Below are 22005 nucleotides of genomic sequence, written 5' to 3' on the forward strand. Positions count from 1 at the left end.
CCTAACCAAGAGGGGGAATGACCTGTCCCTTTTTGGCGGCAGTACCAGTAATCTGTCACACCTCACGTTTGTATGCGTCTCTGTGATACGTAAAGTGCTCTATTTCACCCTGTACAGCTACTCGAGGTAGCAAGGAAGCAAAAGGACACACAGGTCATGGGGCTCCATGTGCTTACACAAATGTGGCCCACACTGCCCAGAACCTCTGAATCTTCTCTGGCCACATCCTGCAGACCAGGCCATAGCCCCTGTTTAAAACCCTCCACCTATCCCAGGGTGTCCACAGCAGGGGTGCTGGTGAATTCAGTGTCTGGATAGTGCCAGGCAGTGCACCCTGGTGAGCCCCTCGGAGGGCTGGAGACCACAACTGGGCTGTCCAAACCGCTAGAGGTTCTGGAAGCTGGTAACCACCCCAACTCAACCAGAGCAGCAAGGCGGCCAAGAAGTGAGCCTTAAAGAGAGTCGGGGGCCGTGGGGCCGGATGTGGCCCCTTCCCGCCCATCACTCGGGCGGTGCTGTGTGCGCTGCCTCCGCCTCTGCACGGCCTCACGCAGGGCCTCCAGCAGCCGCTCCTGGTTGTTGCAAATGTTGTACTGCGTCAGGCGGAGCAGCTTGTCCACATCCTCCAGGCTGTAGGTTACCTTCGAGTAGTGGTAGGGGGAGTCGGATGCAGATAAGTTCACCTCCCCAGCTGCCTGCTCCTCAGCTGTCCGCCGGACCCCTGTGGGGAGAGTGCAGCCCGGCCATGGGGGATGCCCGCTGTGGGTGGAGGGCGGGCTTGGGGGTCACATGGGGGGAGACACAGAGGAGGGAGGTTTTGGCTCACCAGGGGCAGAGTGGTCCCTGAAGGAGGCGTTGACCAGAGGGAAGTGCAGCACGGCAGGGATGTCGGGGCGGGCGGGGTCCGAGAAGAGGTGGCACTCTTGGGGCTGGCGCTGCTCCTCGGGGCTGGGCGAGATGGGCGGGAAAGGGATGCCCTGCTCCTGGCAGAACCGACCCAGAAGCTGCAGCTGCTGCAGGGTAGACAAAGGTGGGCTCAGCAGGAGGGCCCCATAGGCTCCCAGTGTCCTCCACACTGGACTAACTACAAGTAGAGGTCTGCTAAGACATCAAGTCAGACACTAGTGAACCCAACAGGCCAGGGATCAATGCTCTAAACCGAGCAGCCCTTCTGCAGCAGCTCCTTTGGGCTCAATGAAGCTGGGCTGCTAACAACCCCCAGGTTCTGCCCCTGGGAGGCAAAAATCCTTCTTAGAACCCACATAGAAAACTCTAAATAAAGAGTCTCAAACTGTGTGATCTCAGGCACATTGCCTTGAAGGAGGAAACAGACAGAACAGGCTCTGTCTTGAAAGCAGGACTTTAAAAAAAAAAAAAAAAGAAAAAGAGTCTCAAAGATCCAGGACCCAACAGGGGTGCAGACACAACAAAGGAGACCCAAATAGGAAATACATTTTAAAACCTTGCCAGCTTCCCCATCACTCCATCTTCCTGAGCAGAGTAAGTTCCCCGGGGAGAAAGTTCATAGAATCCACAGCCTTTCATTCATGCGGTATTGCGGTCACAAAGGGAAGCTGGCCCAGAAACCAGACTCCAAAGCAGGTCTCTCCAGAGTCAAGATGTCAGACCACCTGAGGTCAGGCCTAGGGTTGCCCCACCTTCCAACCCTGCCCACAGCCCACCTGGAAGGCTCCGTGGAGATTGTAATCTAGCGACAGGATGAGGTCCACGTCCCGTGTGGGCGGCAGGAGGGGTGGGCAGCTGGTATTGACAAGGTAGCCAACATCCAGCAAGCAAAGGTAGGGCTCTGCAGGTGTCAGCTCGTTGGGGAGGCCATCCAGCTTGGTAGCTGGAAAGGTTGGGGGATCGGGTGGGGAGCAACTGTCACTGGTGCTAACGGCACCAGCCCGTTACTGCTAGGAGGAGGAAGAGCCTCTGTCTCCTGCTCTCTGCTGCCAAAGCAGAGCCTCAACTCCCGAGGTCCCACAGATGGGCGCTGACCCCAGCATAAGAAGAGGAAGAGTGGCTCTCGCTCCAAGGAAGCCAGAGAACTGAGCTCAGAGGGCGTGGGGCCGAGGGACTGGAGAGAGTGGATGTCTGATCAGGAACCCAAGGCTCAGATGGCCATGGGAAGATCTGGGAGAGCAGGGGGAGAAGAGCAGGTACCTTTCCAGGCAGAAAAGTGAGGATGCTGAAAATAGTCCTTGTGGAAGGAGAAGCCACGTAGGAAATTGTGGGTGGCCTGGGCAAGTGGACGCCGCGTCAGAAGGTCAGTGAAAACCTCTGCTATCCTGCCAGCCACCGTGGGAGGCTCTTGTATCTTCAGAAGGGGGACCTGCTCCTTGTCTGCAGTCAAGAAGAGGGTACAAGGGGACTCTCAGACCTTTATTCCAGCCTCTGCAGACTCACAAAGGTCTGAGAGCCACCCCCACATTCCCCACAAGCTGCCTCTCCCATCCTGGTGAAAGAACCCAGGCACCTACCCAGGCTGGCCCGAGCTTGTGCCCAGCGGTCCCAGAACTGGCTGGGCTCGGATGACCAGTACAGGCTGTCCTGGAGGTTGGCTGCATACAGGTTGCTCCAGATACCTGAGCGGGAGACCCAAGAGGAAGAGAGTCCCCCACCTCACCGCAACATGACCCTTCCCACCACCCACCCAGGGCCAGGACATGACTGAGCCGAGACAGTCGACCCCACCATCTTGCCCAGGCCCATTCTCCCCAAGTCCCCAACTTCTCCCACCCCGGAGACCCCCTCACCTTCCAGGAAACAGATGCGGGACTCAGGAAGCTGTTTTGTCAGGCGCCCCATGAAGAACTCAGAGCCAAAGAGCTCGGGGGGGATGAAGGCGCCGTACTTGGGAAAGCCGACCTCGTAGGGGGAGAACTCACACCACTCTGTGAAGAGCCACACGCCCTCACGGAGGGGCCCGGAACCTGAGGACTCTCAGGCCCAACACGCCCACCACGGGCCCCGCGTCAGGCAGCCTTATGACCAGGAGGCTCAGCTCTGTTGCTGGCACCCTGAGTGAGGACCCACAGCCCCGGCCTCCATCCCAAAGCCTGAGTGACTCTGGTGGAATGACAGGCTCTTGGCCCAGCAGAGAGGAGTGTAACGACCACCTTCACACACAGGCTGGGCTGCCTCTCACTTGGCCAACTGTGAGAGCTCCAGCACTACTCACCCCCAAATTCAAAGGTGGTCAGATTCTGTTCCTTGGTGTTGAGAGCACAGTAGATGGGCAGGGGGTTCTGGCCTCGACTCAGGGCCTCCCGCTGGTCTGAGAGCTTGTGGTCATGAGGCTGGGGGAAGGGAATGAGAACTTAATGCCTGGTCTCCTGGGGCCTCTCCTGCCCTCTACCGCCCAGAGCTGCTCCCCATCTCCAGACCATGCCCTGGTTTTGGCCACCCCACCCTGCCCTGCCCCTGCCCCTCCCCACACCTCATCATGTAGCAGCGCCTCATTGATGAGGGCCCACAGGTTGGTGAAGCAGGTCGGGTGGCCCAGGCGGGCACGCTCAGCCAGCTCCTGCTGGTACCGCAGTAGCTGCCTGGGGGCTAACACGCCCAGCTTGCTCTTAGTCACCTGGGTCTTCAGTGACTCGATGGGCCCTGCCAGGTCCTTCTGAGACCACTCTGGATCCTCGTAGAGGTTGGCCAAAGCCCTGGGAAAAGCCAAAGTCAGAGGGATTGTCACCGGAACCCCACTGCAGCAGCCGGAAAGACACCTTCCACAGTCCCCTGAGCACCTTTCCAACTGGGTCAGAGAGGCCCGTGGAGTTTGATAGAACCTTACCACCCCCGCTCCTGCCATAGCCCAGCTAGCCACCTGTAGGCTCCGGCACTCAAGCTTACCAGGTGGAGCCCGAGGCCCCCGTGATGTAGGAGACACAATCCAAGAGGCCAAGCGCCTTTAGGCCAGCCAGCTGCCCATACAGTGAGGTCATGGCCCGGATACCACCACCGGTGGCCATAATAGCAACCACTGGGATCTAGAAGAGAAGACAACGGGGCTCGAAAAGGCCCTAGCGAGAGGGAAGGGTCAAGCCACAGGAAGAGGCGGTAGCAATCCAAGGGACCACTCGGCTCACCCACAGCTCAGCCTGGTCAAGATCTAATTGGAGCTCCTGGGACCAGTTCTAGTCAGACCTGCTGAAGAGGCTCTAGTCGGAAGTAGGCTTGCAAGGGTCAGGCCTGTCTGGTTTTAAGAACTCAGAAAAAATGGACAGGTTCCAGGCTTCATCTCCACACCTAACCCCTAAGGAGTCTGGTGATTACTTTCTTGTAGCCCCAGTGTCACCCCAAAAGTCTCCCACATAGCTACTCCGCTCCCTCTTTCAGGAAGAGGTCATTTCCCTGGGAGCGGCCCCAGTCTGCCCTGAACCTCCAGGGACTGCCCCGGGCCAGCAGGGGGCCCCCAGGCTGTACACCTCACTGGTCAGTCACCCGGAGCCCAGCCTCAACACCTGGACCAGGCCGAGGACCAAGAACAACAAGAAGGGAGGTTAGCCCAGTGGGGAAGCTCAGAGGCTCCTGGTGACTCAGGCCATGCTCTGCATTTCATGCAATCAAGCTCCTGACAACATCAAATGCAGGAGGCAGAGCAGGCTTGGCACCAGTGCTGGTCTGGTTAGGGCACATCCGGTGCCAGCATCCAGCACTGGGCTCTGGGCCCAAAGACACGCCCCTAGTCCCACACAGTCCCCAGACCTCATCTTCCCGCAGGTCTCCATCCAGCTGCAGGGCCTGCCGCAGGGCCTTGGCCACCACCTGCTTCCTCCTGCTCAGGAAGGCCTGCTCCTCAGCGCAGGGCCCGCAGCCCAGTCGCACAGCCAATTCCCTGGGTCTGGTGGGAAGGAAGGGAACATGAAGCAGCTCCTGGGCTCATCAGAGAACGAAGCTGGGCCTGTCCTGGAAAGCTCACCACCATCCTTCTCACCTCTCTTCTCCCCAACCCTCGCCCCACCTCTGGTGTCCTGACTGATGGGTGATGTGTGGATGTGAGGGGAGAAGGCGACCCCAGACCCTGGTGGGGACATCCTTGGGGAAGCAACACTGCAGAGTCACAGACCAGGAAAGCGGTGGGACCCAACACCATCAATCTGCTTCCACCTCTCAGCCCCTCTCCCTCACCCACCCAGAAATGGCTCCAGAAGGGGCAGAAATGACGTTCCCTCCTCTCCCTGGTGGGAGCTGGCCTCTCAGGCCTGCAGATGGCCAGTGCGGGTGACTCTGCCCATCTCCTGCAGCTCAGCTGAGGCCCGCCCACAACAGCTGCCCCACAACGGGCGTGACCACCCTTCTCTGGGCTTTCTTGCCCACTCTGCACCTCTAACCACTCTCCTGGCTTCCATCTGCTTTCCCAGCCAAGCATTTATCAAGTGCCTCCCAGGCGCCAGGCACCAAGCTAGGTACACACCCCTCTGGCAGAATCAGAAATGAGCGTAAAAAGTCAGCAAGAGCCGTCATCGGCCAAACCTCCCACACCTCACATGCCACAATGGGAGCAAACCCCTGAGCCTCTGAGAGAACTGTCAATGGCCTGTCCCACTAGGGGCTGCCTGTGTCCCCTCACTCCTCCAGGCTGAGTGCCCGGCAGCTGTCCCCCGTGACTTTTCCCAGTGCCCAGGTGGCCTCTCACCCTTCTTCATTTTTCAGCTCCACTTTCATCAGGGGCTCCTGAAAACCATGAACACTCCAGTCATGAAGATGGGCCACCCCACTCCCCTCATCCCAGCCCCATTCACATCCTATGATGGCCCAATGCTCCCTTGGGCCCCAGCCATCCCCACAGGGGCCAGGCCTGAGGACCCTTCTCCCCTAGCCTGGCCCTTGTCCAGGGCGGGGGCCAAGGACAGGAGCTGCTACAGCAGGACAGGTCTTCAAGGCCTGGGCCCACAATGTGCATCTGGCTTTCTTCCTCCGGTGACCAGTACCTGGGATGTAGGGAAGATGAGTCGCACCACTTGGCCAGAAGGCAGGGCCCTCAGGGGCACCTTCAGCTGCTCCTGGGGGGCATCCTGCAGGGAGGATGAAGAGGACCTAAGACTCTCTACCCTTCCGTCCCAGCAAGGCCTCACAGATTGCCCTAGGGGTGACCCAGAAGCAGCAGGAAGGGTATAGGAGGCCGAGGTCGCCCCACACCTCTCAGGGTGCCTGGCTGCTGGGGGAGCCAGGAGAAGCTGGGGGTGAGCACAGAGATGGCACCCAGGCTGAAGCGGGCACTACCTGCAGGTGAATACTCAGCTCCTGCTCCCAGCAGGCCGGCCAATGGAAGCGGAAGGAGCCGGCGCCCACGGAGGCCTCCTGTGGACCCTCACAGGACCCAGGAACCACAAGCTGAACTCTGCTCTCTGACTCTGGAAGCAGGAACCAGAGCAGAGAGGCTGGGAATGTGATCTCAGCCCACAGAGGCCCCTGTCTCACTTAAGAGGTCTGGAGTGGGGGTGGGGGCACGTCTCTCCCCCTACTGAGATGGTGGTCTGGCCCAGAGCTAGGCTGGGAGATGGGCCCCATTGCAGCCCTCTGAGGACTGAGAGGAAAAGCCCAGTGGGGATGCATTCCCCTGCCCCCTGCTCCTGACTGAGAGTTGGGGGCGACGAATACAAGATCCGCTCAGAAAGGGGATGACAAAGGCTGAGAGCCGGGGAGCTATCCCGGTGGGCCCCAGAAGGTCAGGGACTCACCCTGCAGGTCCCCTGCCTTCTCCAGTCGAACATGCAAGCAGGAGAGCTCCCGGGCCTGGGTGTGAAGAGAGCCCCTCAGACTTGAGCCCCTCCCCTGTAGAGACCCCACCCCCTCCCAGGACTCTGTTTCTTGCTCTTTGACACCTTTTCACTTTGGCCCTGAGTCACAAACATTTGCTTGGGGTGCGATCCTCTTGAACTGAAATCCTAGGGCCCCCCAGTAACTGCACCCAACCCCTGCTGTGGGCCTGAGCTTCAGGCCTGGGAGGAAGGCAAGCAGACGATATGGCGGGGTAGGCGGGTGTTCTAGACTCACCACTAGGATGCCATTGCTGAAGAGGCACTCAGCACCATCAGTCCTGGAAAGAGCCCCCAGTGACCCTCAGCAAGAATCCACATTCCCAGGTTCTCACTCCTCAAGGAGATCTGGGCTTTCCTCCTCCACCCCAGACACCTCCCAGGGAAGGGGTGTCAGCTCTGGGTGTGCTGGGCTCTGTCCTTCCCAGAAGGAATCACTCCCACCTGGGAACTGCCCCACAGCCCAACTCACAGATTCTGCAGCCGAAATTCAACTTCCAGGCGCTCCTCACCCTGGAGGGAGAAAGAAGCAAGTTAGAAACTGAGGGGAGAGAGAGAGAGAGAGAAAGTGTGTGTGTGTGTGTGTGTGTGTGTGTGTGTGTGTAAATCCCCCAGATACCTGGACTGCTATGGCCCCAGTAGTGAGGAGAATTACTGCCCACCCTCCCTGGACTGCTCCAAGAACCCTGCCCATGGCTTAGGGGCCAAGACAGAGGTGGGGACAAGACTGCCCAGTAGCTCCTGGCTGACAGAGCCTCTGGGACTCCTGGATCACTCACTGGAGAAGAGAGCTGTGTACCTGGCGACCCTCCAAAGCAGCCCCTCCCTGGGCCAAGGCCCTCCACGGCCCCGCACACAGCCTCACCTGAGGGCTCAGTGAGAAGCTCTCACGCCGGGACTCCCCAGCCCGCAAGGTCCCCACGTCAAACAGCACTGACAACACAGGGTCATCCGTGGTCAGAAGGTCCTGGTCAAAGACTCTAAGATGCACGATGTTCTGAAAGGGAAGTAGAGTCAGGGGGCTGCAGGAAGAGGGGGTGAGGCAGGGAACAAGAGGCTGGGAGGCAACAGTGGGGGGACAGCGAGCGGGGCCAGGACTGACGCCCATCCACCTTGATCTGGCTATGGATTCGGAAGTGGAAGCTTTGATTCCAGACGGGGTTTCTGCAGTTCTTGACTGTGCGCGTCTGCAGCTGGTGGCTGGAGGCCGTGGGCAGCCACAGGGTCACGTAGCAGTCAGAGGCAGTCACTGCGGGCAGGAAGCAAGGGTGGCAGCCGAGAGTCCCTCCCAGCCCAGCCGTCCAAGGCCCACATCCTTCCATCACTGGCAGCCCCGGAAGACCCAGAGAACGGGGCTGGTCAGGAGGCAGGGGCCTGACCTCAACATTCCATCCACTGCCTCCTCTCCGCAACCTCTCAAGGAGCCCCACACACACCTAGCCTACTTGTGTCTCTCCCCACCGCCCTGGCTGGCTCTGAAGTTGCAAAACCACTGCCTCCCCGGGCCCAGCACTCACCGATGTCCTTGGAGGGCAGGCCACGAGCCTGCAGGACACGAATGGTGAGTAAGCAGGTCCCAGGCACCTTTGCCTGCAAAGGATGGAGAGAAAAACAGGCTTACAGCCAGCTGGTGGGCCCAAAAGGGAGGCTGGGGTGACACCTTGAGGCCTAAAAGGCCTTGAACCAAAAGGATCTTGAATCAAGATCAAGACATCTTGAACCAAAAGGATCAGCCCTGCCTAGCCCCAGGCCCATCCTCCCCCCCACCGGAGTCCTGAGCCAAAAGGAGGCTACAGTATCTCCCGATGACGCCTGCCAACACTTACACAACACTCTGCACCGGCTCTGGTCCAAGGGCTTGATGCAGCCTAACTCGATTTAATCACACAGCCATTCTGTGCATGGGGACTACTTATTATGACCAAACCCACAAGGAAATAGAAGTGCTTGCCTGAGATCGGGGCCAGGACTAGACCAGGCTAGCTCAACTTGTGCTCTCAGCCCCCACACTTCCCGGTACAGTACCCTTACTCTTTCCACCCCACATCCCCGGCTCCCCTTTACTAAGCAGTCTTGAGTTTCATCTTGGGTAGCAGGGGCCCCAGGGTGGCAGAGGTGTGGATGTAAGGCTATGGAGGGAAGAAAAGAGGTGTGGTGGGCCTCTGCCTGGCCTTGGTCCCCCTAATGAAGCTGTTCCCATACTCCCCATCACTGGCCAGAAATTCTGGAAATGGGCTCTCCACTGGTCTAAGGACAGCAGTGATCAGCTCACCCACAGGCTGACTGGTCCTCCAGGTCCTACAAGGTCAGGCTAAAGATGGTCCCCAGGTGACTCCATCCAGACCCACAACCCTGGATCTGGGGATCGGACACCCTGTGTTAATCCATTCTTCCTCTGACCTTCAGCCCTGCCTCAGAAGGGCCTCGATGTCGAGTCCAGGGGCAGAGCTGGAGAAGCTCATCCTTCACTGTCAACCCTGGGGCCCCCACACCCCCAAGCAACTGAGTCAGAAGCAATGCCAGAGCAGCCGCTGCCTCTGGGGCCCCAGGACGGCAGCTGGGAGCCTGAGTTCTCAGGGCCTGAATCTACCATGCCAAGGAGCTCTGCCTGGAGCCCATCTCTAGGGCAGGAAGAACACTGAATGATCCTTCATCCCAAGACCCTGCCTCTTCCCTGGCTTCTGCTCCCCACCACGGTCCAAGGCCGGCAAACACCTGGAGAAGCCCACCACTCCCTAAAGAAACAGCGCTAACCAGGCTGCAGGAACCAGTGCCCTACTGGGTCTCACCAGAGCCATGAGGCAGCGTCCTCGGGAGGAAGGAGTGAAGGCAGTGTCTGCAAGACTGAGGACCGTCACGCTTTATCACCCAGAGACAGCGGTGTCCCAGCGAGCCCCAAGCTCCTCCCCTGTTCCTCCCAGCCACCTCTGCTCCACCCAAGCCCCACACCCACTCCCGGACCAGCCACCTGTCCAGGAAATGAGACACCTTAAACCTACACGGAGCCACTGATGCCCTCATGATGGGGGCTCAACACACCTGAACACCCATTCTCTCCAGCCAGCGCCATCTGGGCCTCGCCCCAGCCCCGCTCTCCCTGCCTGGACCGTGACGAGGGCCCCCAGGAGACCTGGCTGTCAGAGGCTGAGCAGGAGGCTGGAGGTGGGGTGGGGGGGTGCAGGAGAGACTGCTAAGGTCTGGAAAGTGGGGAGCAACCCCCAGGGCAGCGGCAGACCTAAGAGCCGTGTCCCCCGTCACAGGTCTTTTCCCACCTTCCTGCTGCCGGTGTGACAGAACCACCTGGTCTTGACAGGAGCGTTGGCCAATCTGAGAGGAGCGCCCCATGCCCCAGCATAACCAGGCAGGGCTGTGGCTCGTTCTATGAACAAGCCCTTCAAAGCTGCATGCCAGGGACTTCCTGGCGGTCCAGTGGTTGAGACTCCATGCTTCCACTGCAGGGTCACATGGTCATTCCTGGTCAGGGAACCAAGATCCTACATACTGGGCAGCCAAAACATAAAATGTGCTCGTTGTGAGAGAAACAACGGTGACCCCCAGGACACCAGACCCCACCTGCTGTCGTAGAGCTGGAGGAGAACTAACAGGGCCAGAGTGAAGCCAGGAAGAGCTTTGCGGGCTCTGGGCCCATGAGCTCCACGCCACTGTTACAGCAAGGCTGGGGTTGGCCTGAATGCCCCAGAGAGGCTGTGACGGCTGTGGTGGACAGAGGGGTCTTGTCCACCGGCCCCAGCCTAGGCCCAGCCCTCGCCCCAACTACCATCATTCCAAAACGTTCACCTGTACGTTCCAGCCCTTGGCAGACCACGGAAGGCAACTGCGAGGGAGTCTCAGCACACTTGAGTCACACATGCCTTTTATTGAACACTTCCTCTGTGCCAGGCCTCTGCCATCCTCACAGATAGCACCCCCAGCACCCCGTGAGGTAGGAACCATCATTATCTCTGTTTTACAGACAGGACACCACTGTTCTGAGGCAGTAAGTGGCACAAGGTCATGGGTCATGGCGCTGATGAGAGGTGGTGCCCAAGCCCCTTCCTCTTCCAGAACAGGATGCTGCCTCACCTGGGCACCAGCTTCCTGGGCGCTCACACCCACACCTGCCCGGCACCTCCTGGTCCTCCAGGCCACCTCCCAAGCCTCTGGAGCTGACCCTAAGCCCCACTGGGCTGACAGCCAGCACCTCTGACGCCAGGCTGCCTTTAGAGTTGACCGGCCTGGGAGAGGTGTGGCCTTTTCCACGGGTAGTTCTTGATGATGTTCACCAGGGCTCGGTCAGTTGAGGCCCAAGACCTTAGTGAGGGAGTCGAGCAGCTGGAAGTAACTGTACTTGAGGTCATACTCCATGTCATACCAGAAATTCACTGTAGGGGAAAACAGAAATCGGAGCACAAGGGTCCCCCTTCTGACAGACTTTCCACTTCCCCTCCCACCCCCAAGGGCCTGGGCCGCCCCTTACCAGCAATGCAGCCATGGGACTGCTGGACGTGGTGGAACCACAGGGCCGGCAGGTAGAGAATCTCACCCGCCCGCACTGTGCAGCGAAGCGCCTGGGCCTGGCAGTAACTGGGGTACCGGGCCAGATCTGGAGCCAGGGGGTCCAGGGGGATCCACGGCACCTGGGGACATGGCAGACTCCAGGGAGCAGGCCCAAAGCCCCCAGGCTCCGAACTCTGTCCCTGGAGGTAAACGCCCCGGACACCCCCTGCCCAGCACTGGGAAGCCCAGATGGAGGGATTCTTCAGCAAGGCGCCACCTCCCCATCTCTCTGGTGCCTGTTCCTCAGGGTCCAGGCTCCTTGCCTCCCCCTCTCCCGGGGCCCAGGAACAAGGCAGACACCTTCTCCATGGCCTCTTCATCCACCATCTTGAATGAGCCCTCTTCGGTTAGCTGGTAGGTTGCCTGTGTGTACAGCTCTGAAACCAGAGGGAGAAAGTCTGAGGATCCTCAAAAGGCCTGGAGTGTGCCCACCACTCCCTCATGTTCCCTGAATGCAGGGGCACGGGGGCCAGGGGTCCCAGGGCAGTGGAGATGCTGTGTCCCCAGCCCACCCAGGGCTCCCCACTGCCCTCCCTCCACCATGTGGCTGGGGACCCCTCCCAGGCTGTATCCCCTACCATAGGGGATGAAGGGCCGGTCACTGGGTGGATGCAGCAGGAAGTGTTTCTCTCCCGAGACCACACAGTAGAGGTTCTCATAATGGTCCTTATGCACTGCCAACACAGAGGGCCCAGTGGGCAGGGCCATGAGGAGCAGGCCACAGACGATTGCACTTGGGGCCCTACACCCCAAGAAAGCTTATGACGTGACAGAGAGCACAGAGTCATAGCAGGCTCAAGAGGATGCCACGACGGGAGTCTGGCAGGCCTTCAGGCATCTCAGATCTCTGCTTACCAAGGGACTAGACACTCGCCAGGCCCTGGGCTCATCTTCACCAAGAGAGAAAATCACACAAACAGGGTTATTGTGAGTCTACCCTGACTCAGCTGGCCTTCAGCGCTTTCTAGGGACCTAACAGAGGCAGTATCCCCCAGGTCCAATGCCGTGGGCATCTCCACCCACCTGAGCTGTCAGGGAAGGCCCTCTGATGGATCTGAGCCCCAGAATCCCAGAAGAAATTTTAAAGATCAGGCAGTCCAATTTCCATCCAAGGTCAGCCTTCCACTCTGCACCTCACCTTCCTCCCCACAACCTCCTCCCCTGCTCTGCACTCCCAATGCCTACACGATGTCACTGCAGCTGCCTCTCCCAGCCAGAAGTTCACAGCATCAGGCATCTTCCCTGTGGGTCAGAGGTCAGAGGGCGAGTTAGGAGAGGGCAGGCTGGGAGTCACCACCAGTGATGTTGCGTGGGGAGCAGTGGGGTCCCAGGGGAAGAGTGGGGAGAAGGGGCAGATGTAGGCAGGCATGACAAGGGGCCTCTGTCCCCTGGGGCAGGTGAAAGAGCAGCAGTCTTCAGTGATTGATCAAAATGAAGTCAAGGCCTAGGGATCTGTGGGGCCAAGAATGTGGGCTGCCATCACCAAGGGGAGAGAAACAGCAAGGAGGCTGCTCCCACCTTCCCGTCTCCTCCCCACGGGGCCCCGCCTCCACTCACCCAGCGCCTCAGAGGCCCAGGGCACATGGGGCTCCACATCAGGCAGCAGCTGGGGCAGCTCGGTGGGCAGGTTGGAGCACTGCTTCTGCACGTAGAGAACCCCAGGGTGCTGGGCTCGGCCCTCCAGTACGTCCAGCACGTGGCTCAGGGGCAGGCGGCGCTCAGCAGGCATCACAAAGCGGTCCCCTCGCACGGCATCCGCGTAGCCATCTGGGGTCACTGCCACACTCACCTCTGTGGAGCCCACGGTGGCCCTGGAGGAATGGACATTCAGCCCAGCCCTGGAGGCCCCAGAGCACTGCCCACACCCTCCCCAGGGCAGCCCCCACCTGAGGTAGGGGAGGGACCACTTCCGGAGGGCTGGCCAGTGCTTCAGGGCATTTCGGATGATGCAGGGCCTGTTGGGGCAGACCCAGTCCCGGTAGAAGTGGAGGGGACTGGGGGGCTCATCCAGGTGGGGAACAGCAAGAGGCACGCTGAGCTCTAAGAGAGAGAGAATTGGGGGAGGGGATGAAACCAACAGAACCCAGTGGCCGCCCCACTGCCCACGTAAGAGATGCCCACTCCAGCAGGCCACTGTGCCACCGATCAAGGCCTATTGGAGACCAAGGGACCCTGGACAGCCAGGAATAGAAGAATGAGGAGGGAAATTTAAGTAAGAAAGTGTGAAACACCCATAAACACACCAGTATGTCCACAGGGCCCAACCCCAGTGCTCCACGGGGCCATGTCCGGCTCTGCCCAGGGGACCCCTGGCCTTCCCACTGTGGAATAGCCAACTTCCTGGCATCCATTAGGAAAGGCAGCTATGGAGGCAGCACTGGGAGCTCCAGAGTGAGTAGAGCTGAGGCCCCAAGGCCAGCGCTGCTATGAGTGGGCCGAGGATCTCTGGGAAGCACCTAAAATGTGCTCAGCCCTTGCCTTGGCATCATGGAAGTATTAAGGGATGATCCGAGCACCATCTCAAGAAGCTTACAACCTAACTGGGGAGACAAGCTGCTACATGAAACCATCAGGGGAAAAGTAAGGGCTGAACTGTCTGCTCTGTCTTACCGAACAGCATCACCAAGCTCAGACACCCAAGACTGCCATGTGCGTGTGGGCAGTCTGCGGTGCACCACCTGCTCCAGCCACACACACAATAACGGCCCTCTGTCACCCTTAACAAAAATCTCTTTTGACTCTTCCTTCTCCCTCACTCCTGGCATCCTATTGATTATCTCTAACTGCTATTGATTCTACTACCTATGTCTCTCAAGCCACACCACACACCCCTTTCCTCTGCTGGCATCCACAAAGTTAGCTCATTTGGGTCCTCAAAGGTCACTTTGGTGAGGCTTTCCTTCCTGGCCACTATTTTTAAAATTGTAACCTGCCCTCAATATCCTTATACCCCTGTTTTTGTTTTTTATTTATATCATTTATCATCATCTTACACACTATATATTTAACTTATCCCAAATATTGATCAGTTTTTCTTGCTAGAATGTTTGCTCCATGAGGACATGGATGCTTGTCTTATTCACTGATGTATCCCCAGTACCTGGCATAGTACCTGGCTTACAATAGGTGCTCAAAGTATCTGCTTAATGGTTGAATGTAAGTCTCCAACATCTTCCGGCTGGATGATTGCTGCAGTGAACTAACTGGTTTCCTTGGCTGAATTCCACTCCTTCTCAAAAAAAAAATCCCTCATCCAGGTCCCCATCATCTTCCTAAAATACAATCTCATCTGGTCACACCCTAGTAAAAAGTCCTTTGATGGCTAACCACTACTCCTGACGAAACACAGTCAGCCTCGGCACATATTCAAGGTGCTCTGTGATGAGACCCAACCTACTTTTCCAGTCCGGCTTCCTTCCGTCTGGGGCCTGCCCCTCAGCACACACCCTCCTCAGGGGGTGCCCAACTTTGTTTTTGCTGCTCACACAGGCATGCCTTCCTCCTGGCTTTTACACACAGCGTGAGGCTTCGCTGTGTTATTTTCATCCCTGCGGTCTAGCCTGAATGTCTTCGTCCCCAGTGGGCGTTATGACACGCTCTCCCAACAGCCACTGCACTCATTTTCACCTCTGGGCTCACGCTCTCTCTCACGACCGCCTCTCCACACCTGTCATCCGGGCCTTGCAAACAGCTGGAAAGTGAAATGGTGTTAGATCAAAAATGGAAACTGAGTAGGAAGACCCTGGGGGACCCAGGAAAACTTGAAAAGGAAGTGTGCTTACTCCACCGGCTCGAAAAGCAAGATGGAACGTGCCGGGCAGATATGGGAACAAGGGGGAGGAATCTGGCAATGGTCTCCCCAGTCACGCCAGCCCATCCAAGCAGTCACTTTGTGGGGCTCAATAAATCTCCCTGTTCTGTTCTGAAGTATGGTTGATTTACATAGCCACTTGTGTTATTTCTTTTTCAGCCATGCCATGTGGCATGAGGGATATTTCCCCAACCAGGGACTGAACCCATGCCCCCTGCACTGGGAGTGGAGCACTGGACCACCAGTGAAGTCCCAATAAATCTCCCTATTACTCTCACTAGAATTCTTAAATTATGTGGAAACTGCTTTTTTTTTTTTTTTTACCCTTTGTATTTCCTGCAATTATTTCAGTTTCACTTTTTCACCATTTAAAGTTCCTTTAAAGAATGGCCAGTATTCTCTCCTGAGGTTTCAAAGGGAGAATTTCATAAAGGACCCAAACAATTCCTTCGGTCTGACAATTCTTCTGCTAGGAATTTAACCAACAAAACCACATGTGCACAGACTCTGCTCCAGCCACACCGGCCTCCTCACTGATCCCTGAACACACCTGGCACACTCGCACCTTACAGATCTGACCCGCATGCCCTTGCTTAGATTCTCTTCTCTCAAGTCTGCTTGCTCACCCGCTCCCCTCCTTCTTCAAGCCAGTGCTCAAATGTCGCCTTGTCAGAGGCCCACCCTGACTTTCTTATTTCAACTTGTAATCTGCCCGACTGCCACATCCTGAGTCTCCTCACTCTGCTTTACTTTTTTACCCCACACTACTTATCTTCTAACCCATTTTCCCTACTGTACAGTTTATTCATCTAACGTGCCTACAGTTAACTGTCCCCTCACTTACAACGTAAGCTCTGTGAGGGCAGAGATCTGTTTTAGTGATGTATCCTAAACATACTGAACAGAGTCTGGCATACTGCAGTGCTTACTAAATATTTGTTAAACAAATACTCAAAATATTGATTGCTATATTAAAAACAACAGATTGAAAATGACCTATATGCCTGCCAAGAGGGGGTTAATTAAGCAAATTACAGCAGTAGTACACAGATGTGGGAAAGACTGAAGCAGATTTAGATGGACCTAAAAGATTTAGGGAACCAGAAGAGTGTGCTTAACAAGCTACCATTTGTATAAAAAGGGAGATATCCGTCATAGGCGTGTGTGTGTGTGGATATCAATAAGAGTACTGCTGGAAGGAAGCCACCTGGAATGGGAAGGAAGGACACTTACTTTACATAAGTCTGCTGGTTTTTAAACAACGTGCCCATGTTACTACTCAGTGATAAGACATTGCTTAAAAATAGAAAGAGTAAAGGGAGAGAATGAGAGGGGAAAAATAAAAACCAAGCAAGGGAAAAGCCAGGGATCTCTAGTACAGCCGCCTCCAATCCTCCTGAAACTCTGCAGCGCTCCTGGCTTGGAGGCGTCTCCTCCTTAAGAAAGAGATCCAGCAGGGGTTCGCAGAGGGAGAAACTTGAAAGACTTCAAAACTGAGAAGGGTGGAAAAGGCAACAACAGAAAGCCCCCAATTACTCGGTGCCGGCTGACGGTGGGAAACAGAACAGCGCCAGAGTCAAGACTGGACCGGGCCTTGGGAATAGGTGAAGAGTCACCCCAGGAAGCCACGAAGGTGTGGAAACACGGAAGGAGGGGAGCTGAGGACCCACCCAGGGGGCTGGGGGGTCGGGGTTGCGGAAGAAGATTGATGACAGGGGCCATCCACGTGCACGAGGTTCCAAGCTCCTTGAGGACAAGAAACAGGGTGCACCCTGGTATCAGCGACCCAGGAAGGACCAGGGCGCACCCGGCTCTGGAACCCGGTTCCCGGCAAGCCCAAGGCCCCTCCCGCATCTTGAGGTTGTTTGGCAGTCAACAAGCCAGCCCACTCACCCCTTGCCGCAGCCGGGAATTCTCGTAACTCCCTCCGCACAGCGTCCAAAGCCGCCTCCGCCATGACGCCGCCGCCGCCCCCGAGGCCCCGCCCCTCCTTCCTCAAGACTCCGCCCCAGCTCTGAGGCCCCGCCCTTCCCTGCGGCCTCACGCCGGAGCTCGGGCTGCGCGCCCGAGGCCGCCTAGTCGTCCCGCCCCGCAGCTGCAGTCGAAGCCGCCAGCTGCCCCACCCGCCCGCGACCACAGATTCTGTTGCCCGCCCAACTCGCTGACAACCCAGAGTTAGCAAATGATTGTGTTTATTGACGAGTTCATACATCAATACAAACGGACATGTTAAAAACAGCCTCTGCCCTGTGAGACCTGGGGATGTTGGGGAAGCGCCATGGCCTGGGCAAAGTATAAAAGTTATAAATAAGGGGCTTTCAAAACTGGGTCAGGGCAGATCTGAACGGGGGCGGCAGTTGCCGGTGGCCTCAGACATGCAGAAGGGGACGGGCGCCGACCACATCCCCCCACGCTGGGCGGGGGTGGGTAATCAAAAGGGTGGCCACCTTCCCACAAACCTCGGCAGGAGTGTCGCTTCATCCTCGTGAGGGATAGACTGGCTGAGGGTGGCCAGGAACCCAGCCCCGAGGGCCAGGCCTGAGCCCCACTTGCAGTGGACTGCGGCTGGTGTGCTGGTTAGGGGTACATGGGGAGCGGATTTCTAACTATGACAAGGGCAGCTGCGGCCTCTTGGGGTCCACACTCAGCTCTGAGAGTTCCTGGGCCAGGATTTCTTGGCAGCTTGGCCATGCAGGTGGTGGTAGTAGAAAAGAGTAAGGGTGAAATAGGGTTCACCTGTTCAGGTGATTAATGCAAGCAGAGCTGGGCACCCTTGAGAATCCAACTTCAAGCCTCCACCCACAGAGCCAGCAGAGCCCATAGGGACACACTTTCCAGCCGGGAGCTGCAGCAGAGCTGCCCTGACTTACCTGAGGCAGTGAAAGCAGCAGGGCCTAGAGACACGTTCTTCACCCCAACTCTTCCACAGCTGCTTCTGTACTTGGTCCTACTCTACTTGCCCTCTGTGCCCTGGCTCCCTGCCCTCACCCCTAACACTACCCTCCTAACTCTATCCCCTCACCTCTACCACTTACCTGGCCCACCTACCACCTTGCCAGTGTGTCTCTTGGCCCTGCTACAGCCCCATGGGCCTCCCTCTCCTCACCCTCCAGCATCCAGCACACCTGGTGCCCAGCACCGCCCTTGAGGAGGCTCCTTCTACCCAAAACAGATACTCTGGGCCATTACACATCAGCTAGGCTGTGAAACCAAGAATCCAGAATCCAGGCTTAGCGTGTTCTATCCCTTTTCATATTCTTGATAGGAGCCAGGGTGATGAAGCCAGGGCAGGATGTGAAAGGAAAGCAGGAACACATCAGCCAGCCAAGTGGTCTAGCAGTGAACACTCAATGTGTGTATGTGCATGTGTGTGTGCATTTGTGTAGATTTCTTCTGTGGCCAAGGTCCTTAGAAGGTGGGCCGGCGCCCTGTAAACTACGAGGGAAGTTCCAACACAGGCTTCTCACTGAGCATCACTCAGGATGCAGGGAGAAGGTGGCCTCAGCTTCAGCAGCCTGTTGGGGACCAGGGCTGAAGAACAGGGAAGGCCAAGGGGCTGAGGATATGAAGGCCAGGGCTTGATGTTTGCCCAGCAGAGGGCTTTACTGTCCTGCAGCAACGTCCCACAGCTGGCTCCACAAGTTCCGGCCAGGAGAGAAAGGGGGCACGGGAAGAGACAATGCTAGGCCCCCCTGGAGGGGGGAATGGGAGTGGAATGTGGGGGCTCAGGCCTTGACACCAACTCAAGCCTCCCGATGGCTGGGCGGGCTCCAGAGAGCCAGAGGGCTCTGCCTTTCTGAACTGCCAACAAGTGGGAAAAACAGACAACCCCCGCTCTGGCAACCAGGGGAGTAAGCTGGTGTGGGAGGGGCATGGAGGTAGAGGTGAAGTTCCGCCGTTGGCCAGAGGGCAAGGACACCAGATCACCTCTCACCTCTACCTGCCCTGGATACCCTGTGTGTGCTCCCCCCCCAGGGAGCTGATCCCTGCAGTAATTTCAAATGGCTTCTAAGAAGGGAGGGCAGGCTGTCCTCCGACTCCTCACAGCACCAAGATGACAAAGACCAAGATCTGCCCCTGCGTGAGCCACCAGATGGCTGTGGAGGCAGGAGTTCCAAGAGAGTGAGGCAACAGTCAGGGAAATAAATTAATAAATACAGGGGTCCCGTGAGGAACAGCTGCGAAAGCCATGGCCCCTCTGAGCATGGATCCCTGCTCTCCACTCCAAGCATCCTCGCAGGTTTTGGTGAGTGGTGGAGAGATGCAGTTTGAAAGGGGGGTAGCATTCACTGGGGACAGGCTTCTGGAACTCAGAGTCTGCGTTCCATGCGCCGCTCCACAGCTCGAAGCAGCAGCTCTGAGTATTGCTCCAGCAGGGCCTGTGTCTGCTCGGCCCCCACAGCCCCAGGGCTCCCGCCCGGGCTGGCCAACACCACCCCGGCCAGGGCCTCCAGCTCCTGCCGCACTGAAGAGAAGGTGTTTCTGAGGAGTTGGGTGATGCGATTTTGTTCCACCGAGGGTGTCTTACAGTTGGCCACCTGCAACGGGACCCCTGAAGTGAGTTGGAGGAACAGTGGGGTGGGGATTGTCAACGGATGCAGAAAGGGGAGGGGCCCCGACTGTGTCTAGCCTGCCCCCAAGAAGGGACTGCATGCCCTGCTGGGTGTGGCCCGGAGTTCCACACGCCAAGATCAGCAAGTATGACCAGAGGCTAGGGGATGGAGGCAGACCCTGGGGGTAACTATCAGATGTGGCACCATCTACATCTCGTTAGCAATTCCTCTTTCAAATCGCGGCCCCTGTAAGACCGTCCCCTATGTTCAGAATGGCCAAATCGTTTCTGAATATGAAAAGGGATACTATTAGTAATTATACTTGGACAACAGGCATAAGCTGGACGGTCCTAAGCAAACTAGGACATGAGGGCTCTCTACACCATCCCCTCCTGTCTGAGGATGTCTCCTCCAGCTGTTAGCCAAAAATGACTGATGTGTACTCAAGTTCAAAAGGCCTGGCCTGGTCCATAACCCACTCACCTACTCAGAGTTCTTAACTGTTCCATCCACTCGTCAGTGGAAGAGCCTTAGCATTATGTGCTAGATACTCAACCACCACTCCTGACATGCTCTGTCATCCTGCTGGGCAGACGGGGAGAGGGGAAGAGGGGTACCAACACATACCAAGTGGTAGAGCTGCACGGCCTGGCGCACACTGCCCTGGAGCTCGGCCACGAGCTGCTCGCACTGCTCCAGGCTCACTGCTGGTTCTGGAAGGGACAGACGCGGCTCAGCAAGGCCCAGAAGAGTTGTCATTTCCAACCTGTCCACCCAGGGGCCGCTCAGAGCAAGAGAGGCCTACCCCACCACAACCCCCAACCCTGTCCAGCACCACATGCCCTGAGTCCCTTCCTCTGGCCTCCTTCCTACTCAACACTCTCCCAATACCACACTGGAAACACGGTCCAGAGGAGAGGGCCAGCTCCAGCCCCAGGGGCTAGAGGGCACTGAAGGGGAAGTGGGTCATAGAGAGGTCATAAAGTTTAGGCAGAGGATCTCACCATCAGGGGTGTAACTTATGGACCGAAACAGGAGCAGACAGGATGAGAAACGCCAGAGGCTGGACCCACAGAAATGAGATGGAGCCAGAGAGCGGCCAACAAGACAGGAGAGAGAGGATGGGGTGGGAGATGAGAGCTGGGGAGCGGTGCACACCTGAGTCCTGGCTCAGGGTTGCCCCTGGCCTGGCACATTCCACAGGGCTAGGAGTCTTCTCTAGGGGTTGCACGTTCGCAGGGCCTCGGAGGAGGCTGCCAACTGGCAGTTGCTGGGCACGGGGGCTGTTGGGCCCAGGCTGAGCCTGGCACTCTGTCCTAGGCTTGGGAGTGGCACCCTCCCCTGAACAGGCCCGCCTCTCAGCTGTACTGTGAGCCTTTCCTAGCCCCGCTGGGCAGCTGGGCTGTTCTGCCTCACCAGGGGCCCGGCCCTTGGTAGCAGGTGAGAAGGTGGCCAAGGTGGGACGATCAGGCAGTGGCTTCGGGATATCCAGGACCAGGTGAGCCCGGCTGGGCAGGGCCAGCTTGTTGAGTGGTGAGATGCGGATGGGAGCAGGAGCTTGATGTTCAGCAGCCAGACCCAAGTTTTCCCCAACAGAGATGCTGCGGGCAATCTTGGCCATGGAACTGGTGGTAGGGCTCTGGTACGAGTGGGGCCGAGACAGACGACGATCAGCTTGGGGCAAGGAGCGCAGGCACCCCTGGGCCTCCCCCTCCTGTGAGAGCAACAGGCCTGGTGGAGGGGCCTCAACTGCAGAGAAGACAGAGACACAGCAGGTCAGGGGGTGAGGAAGACATCCCGGGTGTTAAGGCTCAGCTCCCTAGGAGCTGCTGCGCCCTCACACCCCCACTAACGGACACCGACTGGAAGCCCAGTGACACGTCAGGGCTCCGTGAGGCCACCTTCCTCGGGCATGCCCAGGGGCTCCACACACCCCACCCCTGGAGCTGAGCCCCCGGGTGCCTCACCCTGTGGTACCAGACTCTGCACCGACTGGGCTTTCTGGAGTCCACCTGTGGGGCCGGCTGCAGCCACTCTCTTGGGGGACCAGCCACTGTCCGGGCTGAGACGGCGTCGCGGCAGTAGCACAGGGACTGCCTGCTGGGGGCCAGGGTTTCCGGGGGAAGGCTCCGCCTCTGGGGGTGCTCCTGGAGGACTGGCACCAATGCCTCTCGGCTGCTCACCAGAAGCCTGCAGCCCCTGGGCCAGTCTTGACGTCACTGCCAGGCTTGAGGAAGATGGGGACGGTTCCCTAGGAAGGAAATGTGGAAGAAGGCCCAGAGAAGGCTCAGGGCTGCTCCCTGACAAGGCAGGGAGCAGG

General features: G+C 57.8%; 3 protein-coding genes across 10 annotated transcripts in view; all 3 read right to left on the bottom strand.

The window, feature by feature from the left end:
* Nucleotides 1-71: 71 nt before the first annotated feature.
* Nucleotides 72-10486, bottom strand: PLA2G4B (phospholipase A2 group IVB). Of its 3 annotated transcripts, none has more exons than XM_043919144.1 (20): nt 9554-10486; nt 8282-8354; nt 7877-8013; nt 7630-7761; nt 7237-7277; nt 7003-7045; nt 6687-6741; nt 6229-6359; nt 5937-6020; nt 5642-5679; nt 4711-4846; nt 3856-3992; nt 3587-3665; nt 3185-3302; nt 2760-2897; nt 2484-2588; nt 2167-2346; nt 1683-1849; nt 827-1013; nt 72-721 (listed from the first exon to the last, which is right to left on the bottom strand). In XM_043919144.1, exons 1-20 carry the CDS (start codon nt 9560-9562, stop codon nt 453-455), a joined length of 2259 nt encoding a protein of 752 aa, XP_043775079.1. In that variant the 5' UTR covers nt 9563-10486; the 3' UTR covers nt 72-452. The 3 variants fall into 3 exon arrangements, with proteins under 3 accessions (XP_043775079.1, XP_043775078.1, XP_043775080.1); XM_043919143.1 differs by having other exon boundaries at nt 3443-3665; XM_043919145.1 differs by lacking the exon at nt 1683-1849 and having other exon boundaries at nt 349-721; nt 3443-3665.
* A 135-nt stretch (nt 10487-10621) lies between these two features.
* JMJD7 (jumonji domain containing 7) lies at nt 10622-17176 on the bottom strand. Of its 4 annotated transcripts, XM_043919149.1 has the most exons (8): nt 17026-17176; nt 13208-13361; nt 12879-13132; nt 12507-12563; nt 11900-11995; nt 11622-11698; nt 11242-11401; nt 10622-11146 (listed from the first exon to the last, which is right to left on the bottom strand). In XM_043919149.1, exons 1-8 carry the CDS (start codon nt 17087-17089, stop codon nt 11058-11060), a joined length of 951 nt encoding a protein of 316 aa, XP_043775084.1. In that variant the 5' UTR covers nt 17090-17176; the 3' UTR covers nt 10622-11057. The 4 variants fall into 4 exon arrangements, with proteins under 4 accessions (XP_043775084.1, XP_043775085.1, XP_043775083.1 ...); XM_043919150.1 differs by lacking the exon at nt 12507-12563; XM_043919148.1 differs by having other exon boundaries at nt 12879-13361.
* A 131-nt stretch (nt 17177-17307) lies between these two features.
* The window catches only part of MAPKBP1 (mitogen-activated protein kinase binding protein 1), a 53803-nt gene continuing 49105 nt past the window's right edge, over nt 17308-22005 (bottom strand). For 2 of the 3 annotated variants that reach the window (XM_043919167.1, XM_043919166.1), the window contains exons 28-31: nt 21653-21936; nt 20844-21434; nt 20313-20398; nt 17308-19670 (exon numbers count right to left, since the gene is read on the bottom strand). In XM_043919167.1, the coding sequence (XP_043775102.1) occupies nt 19443-19670; nt 20313-20398; nt 20844-21434; nt 21653-21936 (1189 nt within the window). In that variant the 3' untranslated portion in view covers nt 17308-19442. The remainder of the gene's footprint in view (nt 19671-20312; nt 20399-20843; nt 21435-21652; nt 21937-22005) is intronic. The other variant, XM_043919168.1, reaches the window with a different exon arrangement.

This window comes from Cervus elaphus, chromosome 12 (assembly GCF_910594005.1).
Source record: "Cervus elaphus chromosome 12, mCerEla1.1, whole genome shotgun sequence".
Taxonomy (NCBI): Eukaryota; Metazoa; Chordata; class Mammalia; order Artiodactyla; family Cervidae; genus Cervus; species Cervus elaphus.

Bases quoted from the DNA above. Each gene is read 5' to 3' on its own strand.
- PLA2G4B (XM_043919143.1), bottom strand. The intron at 7,278-7,629 runs GTGAGGCTGTGT...TTCTCCCTCCAG, and splicing joins GCTTCTCACTGAGCCCTCAG to GGTGAGGAGCGCCTGGAAGT. The intron at 3,993-4,710 runs GTCTGGGGACTG...CTTCTCTTCTAG, and splicing joins GAGACCTGCGGGAAGATGAG to ATCCCAGTGGTTGCTATTAT.
- JMJD7 (XM_043919148.1), bottom strand. From the start codon at position 17,089: ATGGCGGAGGCGGCTTTGGACGCTGTGCGGAGGGAGTTACGAGAATTC. The intron at 11,996-12,506 runs GTAGGCATTGGG...CTGTGTTGGCAG, and splicing joins GGCAGCTGCAGTGACATCGT to TGCATAAGGACCATTATGAG. The intron at 11,699-11,899 runs GTAGGGGATACA...CTCTGGTTTCAG, and splicing joins CCGGCCCTTCATCCCCTATG to AGCTGTACACACAGGCAACC.